This window comes from Pygocentrus nattereri, chromosome 1 (assembly GCF_015220715.1).
Source record: "Pygocentrus nattereri isolate fPygNat1 chromosome 1, fPygNat1.pri, whole genome shotgun sequence".
Taxonomy (NCBI): domain Eukaryota; kingdom Metazoa; phylum Chordata; class Actinopteri; order Characiformes; family Serrasalmidae; genus Pygocentrus; species Pygocentrus nattereri.
This window is the reverse complement of record NC_051211.1, coordinates 40,482,521-40,501,831: the sequence shown is the minus strand read 5'-3', so window position 1 is coordinate 40,501,831 and position 19,311 is coordinate 40,482,521. Positions and strand designations below refer to the sequence as shown.

Here is a 19,311-nt window from a genome sequence, read left to right as displayed (position 1 = left end):
CATTCTTTAAATAGTTGAGGATGCATGCCCTAGAGATAAATGTGTTTGGCTAACTGTGTGGTAGAGCTGCTTGATATAGGCAAAATACGAGTATTATGTTGCTGCATATTGCAACATGCATTGCAATCTTGTATAAAGGCATTGCTAAATCAGCAGTGACACAGTGAAAGATTGACCTACATAATTTTGATCAGAATAAGTAACTTTTGTTGGGTTAATGTGCATATTAATGGATTAAAACAGCTACATTTGGAGCTGTAATTGGCCTAAAACATGCAATGAATGACATTGTGATTGGTTGGGGGCTCATTTGCATGTTGTCTGTGTGTATTTTAAGGGTGTAAAATCTGTATTATGATAAATAACATCACAATACACTTCTCTGAGCACATCATGGATACGTTCACTACTTAAAGAACATTGACGGACTGCATTTCTCATTAAAAGGGAGCATAATTAGTCCTGTTAATCATAGGATCATATGATAATACGTTTTAAACATGGTACTACAGGTGGTACATTCTGTCTGTTTCTTATCAAACCTCAGAAAAGCTATCATGATTCATATCATGTGTCAAGTGTCTTCAAGTATTTTTATTGTGATATTGTGTTTTTCCCTACGATCGTTAATGCAAAGGCCAATATCATGTTGTTAATAACAAACAGTATATTATGCAGCCGTACTGTTGAACATACTAGTATGCATGTGTGGGACACATAACTGCAGCTCAGGAAGTGCCCTGACTGTGTAGCTTAAAACAGCCATCAGTTTAATCCTGTCTAGACTTGAACTGCTTTGCTGTTTGCGAGCACATTTGACAAGCACAGTTTCTCGACCCTCTGTGCATTGGTTATGATTTCTTACAGCGAAGGGCAAGGGCCTAGTTGTTAAACGCGGTTCTTCTGAGGTTAACATCACACCATTGCAGTAAATTTGCGACCTAGAATGGCACAGACAGATGCAGGCTTTCTTTATGATAGCCTTGCCGTGAGTCGTGCTGCAGAGGGCTTAAGGACGGGTTGAGTGGAGTACTCCTGACGGAGGTAGTAATTTGCTAGGTAAATGTGTGATTACAGCCGTTCTAATCCTCACTCTCTGGAGGAACGGTGGCGGTCGGCACGTCGAGGCCAGCAGGAGAAGGTGGCCGCCCCCATTAACAAACACCCTTCAAGAGCGGTGTGGAGAGATGTAATTCTAGGAAATTCTAGGCCTTCCATTATCCTGCTGCATGTATACTAGCTCAAGCTGTGTATGGGTGGTCCAGTGGAGGAAGAGGCACAACAGTTCTATTTCTACTTTCTTTCTTTTTTCCCTCTCTCTTTCTTTTTTTTTTTTTTTTTGATTGAAGGCTGAGGAAGGAATGTTTGCAGAGGAAAGGGACGTGGCCTCATACAGAGAGCACTGCCTCATACAGAGTGACACATAAGCCAAGACACTACAATGCATTACGACATTTAAATAAACTCAACCACTAAAAGGATCATATTAAAAAATCTCAGCAAATTTGTGGGCCAACTTTGTTTTTATTTCATTTATACTTAGTGTTTTGCTGTGACCTGAATGGGCCATTGTTTGTTCAAAATATGCCAAAACTGCAACAGCACAATAGACTGAATGCTTATTCAAAAATAATTTTAAATGAAAATAAACTATTTTAGTTCATTTTTTAAAAAACTGCCAATTAGCTTGAGCTAGACACCAGGCATATTTTCTTTTTTTGTAACCACTGACCCATAGATTGTTGTTTGGGCAAGGGGTGAGGGGGTCACTATGTTGCAGCGCATGCAGGGGACTGTAGTGCATCTTAAGGCGAAATGGTCCAATAAGAATAGAAAATTAAAATTGTTTTCGCAGGCCTAATAGGACTGTGTCATGGCCCTGACTTTGCCCCCTGACCTTGTGTTTGACACATGGGACTTAGACTTTTTCCAAAACTACAGTAACAATTCAGTAATCTAACCTTAAAAACTTTTTATTCATTACCTGAATAAGCCAAGACCGAATTAACATTTCTGCAGACATACGAACAGTTCCAAGGCTGTGTTTTGTTTTTATACTTTTATTTTCTTGCTGAGGTAGGATTTTGCATCTGTGTAGGACGTCAAATTAAAGGCAGAGGCAAAGTTTTGTTTAACCAGGGAAGAGTAGGAATTTGAACAGTCATCGATTATCACTATGTGGCTGCAGTAGGTGACGTTGGTGAAGCAACACAGGTGTTTCTCGGCACTCGAAATGTCACTCAAAGTCAAAATGGTATTGTGGCAACCATAACTCTAACAGTCCCATTTCGCTATACATCATTTCATCAACACTCACAGAGCTACAAATTACTAATGAAATATGTTAAACAGTGCATGGTGGCTCTCTGATGTTGATTTAACAACCGTCGTCTGCATCAACAGTGTGATTTGATTAGGCTGTTTATGGAACGTGACAATTTTATAGAGCTGAGTGAGTAGTTTTCGCGCAGCAGTGACACTAAGGGTCCAAATATGAGGCTCAGTCATGCTGCAAAACAGCCGATCTGGCCAAAGATAGGAAGGAATTCCTGCGGTGTGTGAATGCGGGCCCAGATGAGCCAGTGGTTCAGAGCGATATGGAAGCTCTCTCTCTCTCTCTCTCTCTCTCTCTCTCTCTCTCTTTCTCTCTTTCTCTCTTTCTCTTTCTTTCTCTCTTTCTTTCTTTCTTTCTGCAGCAGAGGAGAGCAGTCCAGACAGGCCTTCACAATGCTGAACAGGAAACCCTGCGCAAGAGTTTGCATTTTAAATACACATTACGTCCAGGCTGAGGCCCAGCTAACCAAGGACAGCTCTGTAAACACAAAATAGAGAGAGAGAGAGGGAGAGAGAGAGAGAGAGAGAGAGAGAAACAGAGAGCAATAAAAAAAACAGAGAAAGGGAGAGTGTGTGAGAGAGCAAAAGGCAAAAGAGAGGGAGGGAAGAGGACGAATGAAAGGGAAGGACAGCAGGAGACAGAGGAAGAAAAGAGAAAGTGCGAGATATAGAGAGCAAGAGCAAGAGACAAAAAAGATTGTAAAAGAAAGAGAGAGACGACAGACTAAGAGAGAAACAGCAGAGTAAGAAGAGCAAGAAAGATGATAGAGAGAGAGAGAGAGAGAGAGAGAGAAACAGCAATAAAAAAAACAGAAAGGGAGTGTGTGAGAGAGCAAAAGGCAAAAGAGAGGGAGGGAAGAGGACGAATGAAAGGGAAGGACAGCAAGAGACAGGAAGAAAAGAGAAAGTGAGAGATAGAGAGAGAGAGAGAGAGCAAGGGACAAAAAAGAAGATTGTAGAAGAGAAAGAGAGACGACAGACTAAGAGAGACAGCAGAGTAAGAAGAGCGAGAAAGATGATAGAGGAGAGAGAGAGAGAGAGAGAGAAAAACAGAGAGCAGTAAAAAAACATAAAGGGAGTGTGTGAGAGAGCAAAAGGCAAAAGAGAGGGAGGGAAGAGGATGAATGAAAGGGAAGGACAGCAAGAGACAGGAAGAAAAGAGAAAGTGAGAGATAGAGAGAGAGAGAGAGAGAGAGAGCAAGGGACAAAAAAGAAGATTGTAGAAGAGAAAGAGAGACGACAGACTAAGAGAGACAGCAGAGTAAGAAGAGCGAGAAAGATGATAGAGGAGAGAGAGAGAGAGAGAAAAACAGAGAGCAGTAAAAAAACAGAAAGGGAGTGTGTGAGAGAGCAAAAGGCAAAAGAGAGGGAGGGAAGAGGATGAATGAAAGGGAAGGACAGCAGGAGACAGAGGAAGAAAAGAGAAAGTGCAAGAGAGAGAGAGAGAGAGAGAGAGAGAGAGAGAGAGAGAGAGAAAGGGACAAAAAATATTGTAAAACAGAAAGAGAGACGACAGACTAAAAGAGAGACAGCAGAGTAAGAAGAGCGAGAAAGATGATAGAGTGAGAGAGAGATCAGAGAAAGAGAGCAAGAATTAGAGAGAGAGAGAGACAAAGACAAAGAGCTGTAGGTAGAGAGAGAATAGACAAAAAGAGAGAAAGAGAAAGAAAGACAGACAGACAGAGATCCATACAATATATTTTATCCATGTATTGGAATATACTGACAGCACGTTCAAATGTATTTCACTTTCACATGGACAGAAAGGGAATGGCAAAAGGAACGAGGGAGAGAAATGGAGGGAGAGTAAGAGGGGAAGGGAGGAGTGAAGGGGAGAATTAGAGAGCGAGAAAAAGAAGGAAAGGGAGGGTTAGAAGGGAGGCCCATACTGTCTGCACCCGGAGAGGGAGGGATAGGGAAAGAGAGAGAGAGAGAGATAGAGGAAGAGAGGGAGGGTGAACGGAAGGGAACGGAAGAGGCTGGCTTTTTTGCCTTTTCTGGTGGAGCAGCAGCTGGAGAGAAAGGCTGAGCCAGAGGAGCTCTTTGTGTTGGAGTGGTGCTGAGACAGAAAGCATAGTACAGAGGGAAAGAAAAGGAATGGTGTGAGAGCAAAGCAAACCGGACTGCTCCGAGGCTTTTTCGTCGCTATTGCTAAGGTATGGCAGCCTCTACACGTACCGACTGCAGCCCATCAGGACTGAAAGCCCACTCCAGAAACTCTTGGGTGGTCCAGCGCTTTGGTCACGTACCCAGAAGTATATTTAGTGAGGGTCTTTCTGCCTGGCTGAGTGAACATCCTGTGCTAACATCCTCTCCTTAGCCTCTCTCACTCTCTCTAGCTCTAGTGCTCTCGCTCTCTTTTCTCTCCTTCTTTCTTCCCCCGCCTCCCCAGTTTTCCATTTTAAAGCACTAGCGCGAAAATAAACTCTGTGATCTGTTTGATGTCAAGCCAGCAAGAAAAAGTGGCTGGAAATGTCTTGCATATGTGAATGTGTGACTCTGTTAAAAGGGTTAAGCAAACACGTTCACTGGGAGGGAAGCTGCGGAATGCAGAAGCCTCCTTCAACACCATATGGCATAATGTGTGGTTTTGACATAATCGAGCACGGTCGTGTTTGCATCATTGTCTATGGTAAGCTGACAGACCTTTGCTGTTTTCGCAGGGCCGCACCTCTAGGACTGAACCATGGATGACGACTTTGAGCGGCGCAGGGAGATGAGGAGGCAGAAGCGAGAGGAGATGCGGCTGGAAGCAGAGAGGTAACATCATTTTTACACAGGCTAGTCACATCACCTTTCACACTGCTGCCACACTAGAGCCAGAACAAGCATTTTTGGAAAGGCTTGTGCTTTATGCAGCACTGATTCAGCCCTAAGACAGCACAGTTAAATGGTTTTGTTAACATAAAACTAGTGTTTTGGACTGTTTGGGAATTTTTGAGGAACCAAAGTGAACATCCTACTTTGGGGGTACTACTCTTCACCCAACTCACACATATTATTTTGCTGGCAAGAATAAACAAGGAAATTAATACTTCATTCGTTTTGATTAGGGGAAAAGTTAATAAATAAAATATAGTGAAAAAATATTTAGTTGGAATAGAATCTTCACTAATGTGTATGTGCAAATAAAATAAATGGATAAAATAGGGCTGGGCAGTATAATACAATACAATATGCTTTTCTGAACATATTGTGGATATCATCAGTACTTGTAGAAAACTGACCAACTGCATGTTTTCTTATGAAGAGAGCAAAATTAGGCCTGGATTTAGTGCAAAACTGTCTGTGAAATATTGAACAAAAATCATTGCAAATGCAGTATTTGATTATTTTTTAAAATGAAACACCGCTGGTTCTTTTTTCTCAGTTCGATTGCTCAGATGTCAGAAAAAATAAATGTGATGTACTTCCTTGGAGTATTGCAAAATTATATTTTTTTCCATATTGCCGGCCTCTTGAGATAAAATTCACATCACATCCCAATGTGTGACCCATGAATTATGTGAAGAGTTATGCAGGAAACGGCCCGCCTTGATTATATTTTGAACCTAGCTTCGTTTTCTTAAAAGCGTCTTCCTTCATATGAAGAGCGGATTTTGCCTAAATAATGATTTCCGTATTGTAGTTAAAAGCACAGATTGAAAATCTTTTGTTTTAAACACCTGAAAGGTTTGAGTGCTGATGAGCGTGAGACATCTGTAGCATCGAGGTAGCACTGTCACTGATGTTGTCACAAATCATTGTTTTCCTCAAAATATATCTGAAAATTTTAACATGTACCGTTCACTCTCCAGTCAATACTGTCCATATATGGAAACCATGATGGAAAACAGCCTGTTTTTAATACAGTGTTTTTGTGATGTCACAAAGAGATATACATGCCTCCTGTGATTTAGGAGTGAATCACCCATTCACTGTGAAGTTAGTGTGTTTCGGCCTGGACTGCCGTTTGATTGAGTCACAATGCAGAGTAGCCAAACAGAACAGAGTTAATTTACATATGTCGGCCACAGTAACGGCAACAGGCTGTTGAATTGTACGAGATAAGGAGAGTTTGGAAAATGGTCATGCTAAAATGAGCTGTAACTGTTTTTGGTACATAAATTCACACAAATAAGTTGACCTCAGGGAGAAAAAGGGCCCATATTTGTCTTACATGTCATTTAAGTTATTGCAAATTGACAAAACATGCTCATTTGTATTAAAACCATTTTGAAAGGCTAGGCGTCCCACAGACAGTGACTTGCAGTTGAAGCCTGATCACTTTAAGCTTTCCTTTACTACATTCCAGATGAGACCTTTAAACAGACAGTCACAGCCTCAAAGCTAACAGTTATGCCAGATTTGTTCCGTGCATGTTCGCTGTTTGATCTAGCATATGTTTAATACAAAAGTCTCATTCACATTTCTTCAGTTATGATGGTATGTAAATTCTGCATGTTCATGTATAATCTTTACGTGTCTGCCTTTGCTGGGTGGGCTGTGTTCACAGATGTTAGCCTTTTGTTTTTTTCTCTCAGCTCTAACATTGTTACTGTACATCTGGTGGCCTTTACAACCCAGCCCATTCTTAAAACGCTGGAAACAGCCCTCATGAGTTCTGCTTTATGCAGCACAGGTTTTTGTCAAGGATGTCAAGATTAACGGATTCAACGGCCCATATCTTTTTTCATTTTTTTACTTTTCTTACATAATTAAGATTAAGATTAAGTGACCCTTATGAGTCCCACAATGGGGAAATTTCACCTTCCATGAAGTGAAACACCACATACACACTAGTGAGCAGAGAGACCACACTTGCCCGGAGCGGTGGGCAGCCCTATCTGCAGCGCCCAGGGAGCAGTCCGGGGTTAGGCACCTTGCTCAAGGACACTTCAGTCACGTACTGTCGGCTCTGGAGATCGAACCAGCAACCTTCCAGTCACAGGGCCTAATTCATTTGTACATGACCATTGTTGACCTCTTTTATCCCTTAGAATTAAACAGGCTGGTTTTGTTACTGTGTGTTTAAGACTGATACATCTTTGAAAGGATATGTAATCATTCACTTGCTTTGCCATTATACTCTTTATTTGTTTGACCTTTTTTAAAAAACTCTGGTTACTCAATGAATCCTTACAATATTCAGTAGATAACTTGCTAAAATAAATAATGTCAGCCCTAGACTGCACCTAGCAAAACAAGGCTTCATTGCGATGAGTGCTGATACTTGGACAGACATTTCTTCAGAAAGGAATTTTGTATTTATCCAGTTAACCTGATATTTTATTATGGCTCATGTGCAGCAGTTAACTATGCAACTGACAGATGTTCATAAAGTGTGCACATGTCGTGAAACAGCCACCCATATAGTTCTGTTTAATGTCTCTGCTGTAATAACTGTTTCTTTACTGACACTATCAAATATTGTAATACTTGATCAGCAAGAGACGGTGTAGAGCCAGTTTTTCAGCTGCATTCTGAATATGAGTACAATATTCGAGGGGCCTTTACGAGCTTATGGCCATCTGCTGTTGACAGCTGCTTTTGCTCCTGTTCTCAACTCGTTCTTGACAGGCTTTAGATCCCGTGGAGTCAGTCAGTGGGATAGCTTACTCTGCTCAGAGACGGCAGTGTGTGGGAAGCGCTCTGAACTCCAGCTCTTTCTGCAGCCTCGTGCCCATTTAAGGAAAAGAGGCACTCCCATAAACACTGATGGCAGGAACTCAAATAGCGATTTTGCATCAGCGTTCCTCGTTGAATGCTGCATTTTTTAAACTGTTTCACAAACATGGACAGCAGCTGCTGAGGAGTGATTGATGCGGCTGTCACAAAGCACCATGGGTAATGAATAAGCAGGCCCAACTCACTGCTATTCCCAGCAAATTCGCTGCTATAAGTCCTGCGTATTCTTTTCAATAGCTAACACCCATGTTATCATTGGCCAGAATACTGGACCTTGGTTAATTGTGTGCATTGTTAGGGTTACGTGTCAAGTTCCTGCCCGGTATGTATTTTCTTTTTTTTCTGAAAGTGTGGTGCCATGCAGGAGAGAAGTTGGTTTACAGTACATGGTGTCATTTCCCAAAATCCTGGGCCTGTGTTTGATGAAATAATAAGGCACCATTTTATTATGCTAATGTAGCATAAGACTACTGCAGTTTTTGCTTCATGTTTTTACAGGAGGAACTATGTTTTTTATGCCAAGTGCCATATTTATGCCATATATATCAGAATCTTTTTAACCTATTATGTTTCTACACAATGAAAACCTCAAGAGCAATTTCTGGTACTGCTTCGGTTCTGCCTTCGACCCTTGAGTAAAGCACAATCTGACCAAGGTAAATTGCTTATTTTATGCAAACGCAGTTTTAGTTCATATTTGTGTTCATAATAGAGCTAGTCGAACCACATGCCGTTTCATTAGCCACCTCCATTCAACCATCAACATGGAGTGAAAGTATGAAAGTTGTACCCAGACTTGAGATTTGAGTATGTCTAATAAGTGTTGTCCTTTAGCCAAGTGCTTCTACATGACTAGTGCTTGCTGGCACTGCTGCTGCGTCTCGGCGGAAGTGCTCAAGTGGGTGTCTGGAACTGCATACAGGCAGATGTTGGCGTTGCTTGGGTCACTATTGCAGAGAGGTTAGTGAGAGAGGAACGATAAGGCCTGTTCATGCAGGAACAACTTGGCACCCCAGCCTGGCTGGAACTCCATCAGGCGATGAAGGCTTGATGAGTGCCATTTCACTCCTCCATCTCAGCCAGCCAAGATTAACTCCACTTTAGAGCAAGGAAGCGAGAGAGAGAGAGAGACTGATCTGGTGCTCTGTCTTATGTCAGTCTGGCTGGCTAGCAGTGCTGAGAGTGAGGGTCTCTCTGACTGTACATTTGATGCCTACTCATATATAGCCTTATTTACTGTAGTAGTAGTATTGTGCTGCAGATTATTGCATGAATGACTATAAATATGGCTGTAATGATACACTCAGCCCACGATTTGATTTGATTTGATTCAATTCACAACGCTGAATTAAATATTTTCTTCCAATATTTTGAACAGAAAACAATGAGAAATGATGACTGTGATCATGTTACTGAGGAACCAACAGCTGTGAGCTGTCAGTGAGGTGTTGATTGGTGTTGGTTGTTGCAAACTTTGGTGTACAAACAATGCCGTTGCATTAGATAGCATAATGAATTGACTGTCCATTCTCAACAATACCTATTGTTTTGCATTGTGATATCATGATGTCAAAGTCACAATGCATAGTTACACCCAACACACTAAATGATTATATCAACCAGTTATATTAGTCCTCTAAGGCTTCTCTCCCTCTCTCCCCTGCCTTCTTCTTTCTCTCTCTGATTCTCTCACCTGCTCCCTTTTTTCTCTCTCCTATTTGTCTCTTTCTAACTGCTTTTCTGCTGTGTTCTGTCACGCCCTATTTCTCATTTTCTCTCATTTTTAATCATCCTTTACTTATCCTGTCTCTCTCTCAGTTTTCTTCCTTTTCTCCCTCTCCCTTTTACACTCTCTCTCTCTCTCTTTCTTTTGTCCCTTTCTCTCTCTCCCTCTGTTTCTCATTCTCTCTCTCTTTCTCCGCTCTCTCTCTCTGCTCTGTGAGCGTCGTGGCCTTTCCAGTGATGGAGCAGTGTGATCCAGAGTGGACTCGGGTCAGTGACACTCAACATACACACACTCTGGAATGTTTTGACTGCTGTTTCTGCATCTCCGCTGACTGTTCTAATGGAATGTTCTGGACAGTTTTAGAGAGTCTGAAAGACAATGTGTTCAGTTCTGAGAAATTCACCAGTTGATTCTTTACTGCTCATAACTCCATCTCCCCGTTTAGATATGAAGATGGTACGATTTCTTGTGTAGTTCCTTTGTGTAGTTCATGTGTAACTACATCTCTCACCCTGCAACCATTTTGGCACCACACATCTGTGCTGTGTTCCCATGAGAGGTCAGGAAGAGCTCAGGAAATAACACCCATCCTCAGTGAATGAGCCGTTCCAAACCCACTCTGCACTCCGTAGCCACCGTTACAGCCGAGAGAGAGAGAGAGAGAGAGAGAGAGAGAGAGAGAGAGAGAGAGAGAGAGAGAGAGAGAAAAGAAAAGAATTATGGAGTAAAGAAAAGAAAAAGGAGAGAGTGGAGAAACGGAGAGAAGGTGGAGAAGTGAGGAGAGACAGTATAAATAGGAGGAGAGATAGGCGAGGAGAGAAAAGAGGATAGAAAGAGTAGAGAAAAAGAAGCAGAGAGAGTAGAGAAAAGAGGGGAGAGAGTAGAGAAAAGAGAAGAGACAGAGAAGAAAGGGGGTAGAGAAAAAAGCAGAGAGTATGGAAAGAGCAGAGAGAGGAGAGATAACAGAAAAAGGAGAGGGTAGAGAAAAAGGAAGAGAGAGATGAGAGAGTACAGTAAAAGGGGAGAGGTAGTAGAGAAAAAAGAGGAGAGAGAAAGAGAGTGTACAGAAAAAAGAAAAGAAAGAGACAGACCAAAGAGGAGAAAAGGACTAGAGAAAAGAGAGAGTATGTGTGAGAGATGAAATAGAGAAAAGAGAAGAGGAGAGAGGGTAGAGAAAAGAGAGAGGAGAGAAAGGAAAACATAATTACAGTCATGTATTTAAGCGTATTTAGATTTAGTTTAAATTCTGTTAATAGTTTGCGCTTCTGACGTTTCTATTTGCTTCAAATCATCCTCAGTCGTAGTCCTGTTCTACTTACAAACACAGAAGGGTTGTAACAGTTCAGACGTCACACTTTAAGCTGAATCTCTGGCTTTGTGTCAATGAGATATGAGCAATAAACGGTTAAACAAAGTGTAAGGAGAGGTGTTTCAAGGCGAAAAGGCCCTATTGGACATAGGAGGGTCTTTGTTTTATGCATACCTTGTCTTAACTACAGATTAAATACATAACTACAGATTAAATACAAATAAAAACAGTAAAAAGTCTGAAGAATACAGATTTGGTTCCAAATTTCTTGCTTGATTCAACTTACTGAAGCATTTATTAGCTACTGGATGATAATTACTGTTAGTACTAGGCTTTCAAACACAGAGGTTTAGAAATGGGTGAATGAACACATTGACAGACATAAAATCACCACTTACTGTATTAATATTATTTTACATTTTTCTCTGTTTTTCTGAGCAAATAAACACAAACTGCTCAATGAAATAGCTTTTTATGGGCTCATATCATGGAAAATATATGCCTTTTTAAAATAAAAGAGTTTAGTGAGTATGTAAACTCTGTTTCAAAATATACTGTTCGCTGCTTAGTCCAAACAGTCCAAATATGGAAACCAAGCTGTAAAAACAGTGCATTTTGAGTTCACTGTTTTCGTGAGGTTACAAAAACCAGCATATTTACATACATCCCTCTTTTTTAGCCTACAGGAATTTAGCCCCAGTCATTTACACTGACATTAAAGGAGTGTTTAACCCTAGACCTGTTTGAAGGAAGCACAGTACTGAGCAATTCAAACCAGAGCTCATGTACATATATCAGTTTTAGAGGCAAAGTAACAGAAATAGTCTGTTTAAGGGATAAAGAGAGGTGGGAAAATGGACATGTAGAAAGGAAATAGAACAAAAAAAAAAACACAAACTAATGCATAAAATAATGCAAATGTTATAACTGGACAAACTTTGCTTTTTGGACAATCAAAAATGTTGGTAATGTTAAATATGGTCCCTTTAAATATAATTATCTCTGGTGCCTTTTTCCAGTTTTGCTCAGTAATGTATGTACATAAAAGACTTAGATCAGTCCAACAGTCCTAAAAGAATGATAAAATGATCACTTAAATACATTATATTCAGGTATAATACAGCAATGGAAGCCAAAAAGGATAAGCAAATAATAGATGAGTGTTGTGTCAGCGGGTGAGAGGGAGGAGGAGGGTGGAAGGGTGGGCGAGTGTGGGAATAGGGCAGCCTTGTAGCAGAGCTCCCCCCCTTCTCTAACTCTCTCTCTCTCTCTCTCTCTCTCTCTCTCTCTCTCTCTCTCTGTCTGTCAGACCCCGCTCTCAGGGGTCTTTCCCAAACTGTTTTCAGTGGCCTTTCTGAGATGTTTGGACAAAAGGAAAATATTTGGGAGCGCTAATGTGTTGGCTGTTTGGATGTGTCCATGTGTTCCCTCCATGTTGCTGTTCACACTGTTGCTTAATGAAGTACAAAATCAGCTTCATATCAGCATCATCTCCCACACCAGAACCATTTCTCCCTTCGCAGATTTTATGAATTCAGTGAAACGAGCCTCCTACTGTCTGGCGTTCACCACAGAAGCTATTTAACAATTAATGTTATACTCAACCACATGATGTGTTCCATATGGAATACATGCTTGGCTAACCTAAATAACTATGTGTGCTGAAGACATGCAGAGATCCGCGAAGCTCCAAGCAGGCGTCGGCTGCACGGCTTAGACAAACTACCGAACATGTTTCAGCCTCTGAAAAATGCAGAGACCCACCTGAAAGCTATTGCAGCGTCTAGGCGGTGTTGTTTCTGTCTGGTGGAGATTTATTATTGTGGTGGTGAAGCAGAGGGAGCTGAGTGTTGCTGGACACCTGGAGACGGGCAGTGTGCTGCGGAGAGGATATTAGATTGGGCTTGGTGGAACTGTGGGTCCAGAAGCAAGCTGGGGATTGATGGCCAGGAATGTTCCCTCAGTATCTGGTTCTTATACCATCTTTATGTTGGAATTTGCAGAATTTTATATTAATAGACCCTCCCAAACACATATTGTGCATTGTAAACACAGAAGCTTTTTCATTATTTTTGCTGTCTTCCATAAAAATTGGAATGATATTCTTCAAAGTTGCCTCCTTTGCCTTAATTCTTTGTATTTTAAAGGAAGTTTATATCTAGGAATGAAATGCATTTTAGCACAAATCATAAGATCAAATCATTTTTATTATTCTGAAAATGTTATATTGTTTCTTTTGACTGTGCATGCAATAAAGAGCGAGAAAGGGAGGCAGAACAAAGAACTTACATAAAGGGAGAAGCGAGTTCTCTAATGATGTCACTCTCCCTCTGGTCTTCCTTGGGCGTTAGCACTGTGCTGTTGTTCAGCAGTTACAGCAGAATTCTTGACCACAGCAGGGTCCAACAGTGTGGACTGCAGCTCTCAAGGCATGCACAGTCCTCATACACTGACATTGCATTTTGAATGTTTGTAATGGTCTGTCATGCGTTTTCCAGGTGATTTGGAATAAAATTACTGTCTCTGTGAACCACTTAGCATTAACAACTACAAGTTAAGGCTACTCTTAATCTAAAATAGCAACTGTCTTCTTGCTAATACTAAAGCTTCAGCCTTAAGCCACTTATGGACAATGTATGTAAAATCTCAATATGTTTTGGGGGGTTTTTTGGGTATTTTTAAATGGTAACTGAATATGTGTTAATTTTAATTATAATGTAATTCGGTTTTCAAAAATGATAAGCACACCTGTGGTATTATCAGAAACGTATCAGTATCGGCAGACAGATGTTTAGATTTGATTGGTATTTCAGATTGATGTTTGATGACATATTGTACTTGAACATTTACCCAGTACTAAATTATTGTGTTAAAATGTCTGCATTTCTTTAATTTTATTGCATTTGTAATATATAGAAATACCTGTTATAATGTAAATAATGTAAATCAATATATACACAAATGGTTATGTGTTATGTTTTTTTCCCAAACTTGTCTGATCGGGGAAGGGAGTTGCATCTCTGCTCTTAATGGGTCAAAATCATGTTTTTGCTTGTTTCACCAACATTTTGAATTGTACTTACAAATTAAAACCACCATGAAATATATATTGTACATCAGATATTGACCACTATTCCCATATCAATGCACCCCTGTTGATTCCGGAAGAGTTGGTTATATGTCTTGGGTACCAAAATGCATGCCTGTGTGTGGATCACTGGACAAGGGAATGATCATAACCAGAAAAATAGTGAAGAGAAAGAAAGAGAAAAATTAAAAGCTTGTTCAAGTTACACAGAAGAAAAGTCTTCCTCCGTAAGCTCTGACTGTGTTGTATGGGCTCTTAGCCACATTGGTGTCCAGCTCCTCTCATCAGCTGCCAAGCTTCATCTGCACACACACACACACACACACACACACAGCTGACATCCAGCAACCGCTCACCTCTAATAGCAGCAGCAGCAGCAATAACAGTGATGGCTGTGACGTACATGCTGTCTGCCAGCAAGACTTCAGCCCTGACTCCTACCTTCTCTCACTAAAGTCACATCACTGTCACTGAGGGTGTGTATGTGTGTTTCCAGGATGGCCTTTCGGCGGAATGAAGAGGATGAGGAGGAGGCAGCTCGTGAACGCAGACGAAGAGCGCGTCAAGAGCGTCTGCGCAGCAAAGAGAGCGAGGATGCACCAAATCCGCCCGAGAGTGTGGAGCTACACAACAGCCACAGGTATCTTACACATACATGGTCATATGCAAAAGTTTGTGTACATTGTCAAAACAAGGATTTGTTAATATATTTATTTGTTTCTGTAGCCTTTTTAGAAAAAGCTGTTGAGGTAATGATTTTTTATGCACAAAAATGTGCTTGCAGTTCTGGTGTAAGCACCTGTTAGTATTTAATTTCAGCGCTTTCAGTTTTAAAAACATGTACACTTGATATATTATGGTTGGGATGAGAACAGTGCCATAAATCCATCTATGGCCTTAGCAATGCACAGGCCAAGCAGAACGCACTGTGGAACAAATCTAGGGGTGAACCTGAACACTAGGGGTCACTCGATGTCCTCCCTGGAGTGTTAGACTTTCCTCAAGTGCTGCTACAGTGGGATGACTGAGAGAATTAGGAATGATAGTTAGTTAGAAATACACTGGGTGAATGAGAAAGAGATTTTAAAAATGCAGGTGTTGTCTGTTTTTTGGCAGGGATGGATTACTGACTGGGCCAGTTCTGCCACTGCCCAGAGCCTCTGACTTCCAGGGGTTTCAGGGAACCTCAGACCACAAGGCCCAGGGTGGCTCAAAGACTGTCCGCTGCAGTTGCAACAATTAGATAAACAAATGGCGCTTGCATACGTGATGTCTTAATAAATAAAATAAAGGTCCTTCAGCCCATACCCCCATACACCATACCCCTAATACACTATATTTAAAATAAATAACCTTCGCATGCCACAGATGTGCACAGATATAACTGGGCAGGAAATAATATGCCATTGTATATTATCTTCTTATTATCTGCTTATTATCTGCCTATGCCCAGGCATACCGTGAGTCCGTGATCTGCCCGTTCTGCAGCTGTGTGTGTCCAAATGTGACCCACAAACAGGTGGACTCTGGATCCTCTGCATATTTCAGAACTCTCTCTTAATAATGCATGTGTGAAACTCTAGCTTTCATTGATAGAACACATGCACACTGAAACAATCGTTATGTGTGTAAATCTGCTCTCTGTCTCTTAGTCTAACCCTCAGCCCTGCTCTGTGTTAGTTATAAATAACTTCCTGTAGCAGGTCAGTGATGTGGAAGCAGTGGGTCGTACTGACGTACACTGACACTGTGCCATTGTAGTCCAGAATGCTTTCGCACACAAGAGAGTCTATCGCAGCAGCCTGCAAGTGTCCCCTCCATGTGAGCGGGTGTAGCTGCCTCTATTGTGAATTGTGCTGATGCTGGGAGAAACCTGTGCCAAGTGGTGCGCTCAGACTACATTAACCTACAGTGGCATGCATGTGGCAACCGGGCTGGGACTGTGACAGTCCAGTGCGGGCCAGTTAGGCTGCCTAACAAAGGTAGGGGGGAAGAGGAAATAGCGGGCCTGTTCCAAATTGCTAGCAGACTCTTCACTGAGGAAAGGGACTCAATGGCCTATTGTGTGTGTGAAGTAGACAACTGCACATGGAATAAACGGGCTGGTACCAAGATTTCAGTGTACTGCTACATATGCACAAAATGCACAGATGTAGGTTTTTATATGTACATATAAATATGTCCACAGGCTAAATTGTACATATATAGCAAAAATAATAATAATAATAGTAAGTGCTGCAATAATAGTGGCTGTAATAATAGTAACAACACTTTTTTGTCTTACACTTTTGAGGCGGTTTCTAACACTGAAGCAGACAAAGAAGCAAACTGCGTGTCAGCGTGTGAGTTGGAGCTTAATCTTAGACAAATAAAAGAACATAATAAATGCACTGCTCAGCAAAAGTTGTGTTTTTAGTATGTTTTCATCTTTAAATTGTCCACAAAACTGTAATTAAATTTAGTAAAAAGGAATGCGTTTGTGAATGTCACGCAAACCTTATCATCTGACAGCTTAACCTGATCCCACGTTTTCCAAAACCATTTTGCTTGAAGTCGTTTCACCTGATAAACGAGAGCTGAGACATTTTTATACTTGTGTTTTTCCAGAGACCAAAGTCATTTTTTTCTGGTGTGTAAATCTCCGAGGATGTCTTAAAATGTACACCACACTATATATGTCATTTTTAGGTATACTTTTGGCTAGCTGCACCAAGCACATTTCATCTGTGCTAAGTATAATAAATGTGTTGTAAACCTTTGGGTTTTGCTACTTGCTTTGGTGGTTTCTGGTAATAATAGCATTTATTATTAGCAAGTAGCCAAAAACACTAGAAGCAGCTGCCTTGAAACCTGATTGTTGCCTGTACTTTTTTCTTTTTTTAATAAATAGCAGTATGTCATATAGGGTCAGAAGCCACATAAGCAAGTCTATTTGAGATTGAAACTTAATAACTCAACATAGTTTTGGGCAAGCATGCTATGATTTAGGCATGCAGTGTTAATTAGTGTGCATAAGCTTGCTTTACTTGTTAGCTGCAATAGCCTCATACCTTCAGTGCAAGACTAAATAAGCAAGCTTTAGATCCCAAACATGTGCAACATGATTCTTGCAAATGGTCTACTCTGTTTGCAGTAAGGAGAGAGCTGGGTAAATTTGCTTTTTCCTCTGAACTTTCTCTTTAATATGCATTTCATTAATCTCCCTGTTTCTGCTTTTGTCTTGCTCTCAGTGTGACTGTCACAGAGACAGTGTCCAGCTCAGTGGTCAGCTCAAGCCAGGCTGGTGAAGGAGATGATGAAGAGCAGGCCCTGCTGGAGCGCCTGGCCAAACGGGAAGAGCGCAGACAGAAAAGGATGAAGGAGGCACTAGACAGACAGAAGGAGGTAGAGTCCACTGACTCCTCCCACTACAGCATCGAGGAACACTCCAGCACCCGCCGCACCTTCCACCATGGCCTGGAGGAGCAGCCAGCAGTCAACAGCAAAGAGCAGGAGAAAGAGAAGGCGGAGGAGGAGGAGGCTGCACAAGAGGAGGAGGAAGAGCAGAAAGAAGAAGAGGAGGTGGTGGAGGAGAAGCCAAGGAGGTCTTACCTGAGAGAGCAGGTGTGTTTTTTTCATCATTCCCTCTCAGGGTTTCATCTGTGTGGTATAATGCAATCTTTTGCTGCCATAAGTTTGGTTGGCTTTTGATGACCATTGTTCACTTTTAGGAATCCACTGAGGAAAAACCTAAAATAGAAGATGAGGTATGGCTGCCCTGAGTTCCTCTAATTTTCACTCACTTAAAGGAATTGTACGGAGAAAAATCAAATTCACAGTTTGGTTCTAGCTTCAAATGTAGTTTATCAGTCAAGGCATGTTTAGTGTTTGAAGTTGAGTAACTTTGTTTTAAAAACACACGGATGCTTGTAATGCAGCTAGCTAGCTGACCTGCTATTGCAGTTAATAACGTAAAACTCCATCATGCTGAACAGTAACATTTGCTTATTAAAGTGTTATTAAGCAGCACTCATATTTTAGATATTCATTCCATTACATTACAGGAAGACAAAGAAGATATACAGACCAAAAGTTCATTAAAAAGCTGATTTTGTGTTTTACGAAGCTCTAAAATATGATAGCATTGCTTGTATTTGCGAAAAAGTATGTTATGTTATACTTTGCTACTGCTAGAGGTACCACAGCTTTTATTGCAAAATAGGCTAGGCCAAAGTTAGATCTAGAAACAGTTAAAATGTATTTCTCTGACAGACAGTTGACACCTGATCCATTGAACCTGTAGAAAATAACGAGACTCCATCTGCATCCAGTGTTGAACCATTTAGCGGATATCAAAATTAGTCACAATGCACATCCCTGAATTCAGCTACTGGCATATGGCAGAGCTGTACGATATAGATGTAAAATGTGTTATTGGACAAAGCTGTTAAATATCATGATAGTGATATGACAAACGACAAATGTTGTGCTTGTGACTGGATGTGACGTATGTAGAGACTCTTTTGAGTGTGTGTGTGTGTGTGTGTGTGTGTGTGTGTGTGTGTGGATAGATAGATAGATAGATAGATAGATAGATAGATAGATAGATAGATAGATAGATAGATAGATAGATAGATAGATAGATAGATAGATAGATAGATAGATAGATAGATAGATAGATTAATATCAGATGAAACAAAACATAAATTTTGTCTTTTAAATGGTATGCTATGATGAATGCCACATAATATGATCAGGGACACTAACAAGGTCAAAATGGTCAGTTTTGCCTTCACCTTGAATTCAGATAGACTTATATGGTCAGTGCCATTTTGACGCTTCACTTTTGTATGCACTTTTCTCCATTTTTGTGTTATAGCTAACAGTATGTCATACAGTGTCAGAAGCCAAATAAGCAAATTTGTAGATTATTTAAGAACTCAACACATTTGAAGCAAGAATGACATGTAGGTTACGTGATACTTACTGGTGTGCATAAACTTTCATTCTTTAACTACATTGGACTCTGAGATTACTCATCAATTCAACAGGGTTTGTTGATTTGGACATGTAGTTTGCACAGTTCTAACTAGTGACTGTAAGCTTCCATTACATAGTGATTAACTACAGACATTAAACCTGTCTTGGCTGATCAACTAGATTTGGGTTTAGGAAGCATTTATGTATGTTTGATCATCAAACTTTCAC

The 19,311-nt window shown here is 40.8% G+C and overlaps 1 protein-coding gene across 6 annotated transcripts in view; it reads left to right on the top strand.

Annotated features, from left to right (window-relative positions):
- Nucleotides 1-19,311, top strand: part of cald1a (caldesmon 1a) — a 62,775-nt gene that overhangs the window by 22,003 nt on the left and 21,461 nt on the right. For 4 of the 6 annotated variants that reach the window (XR_005130306.1, XR_005130307.1, XM_037538585.1 and 1 more), the window contains exons 2-5: nt 4,998-5,094; nt 14,621-14,764; nt 17,355-17,727; nt 17,835-17,870. Coding sequence is in view for 4 of the 6 variants with exons in the window: in XM_037538585.1 (XP_037394482.1) it covers nt 5,021-5,094; nt 14,621-14,764; nt 17,355-17,727; nt 17,835-17,870 (627 nt within the window). In the remaining 2 variants the exon portion in view is untranslated. Of the gene's footprint in view, nt 1-4,275; nt 4,491-4,997; nt 5,095-14,620; nt 14,765-17,354; nt 17,728-17,834; nt 17,871-19,311 lie in introns of those variants that run through there. The other 2 variants (XM_017694004.1, XM_037538589.1) reach the window with 2 other exon arrangements.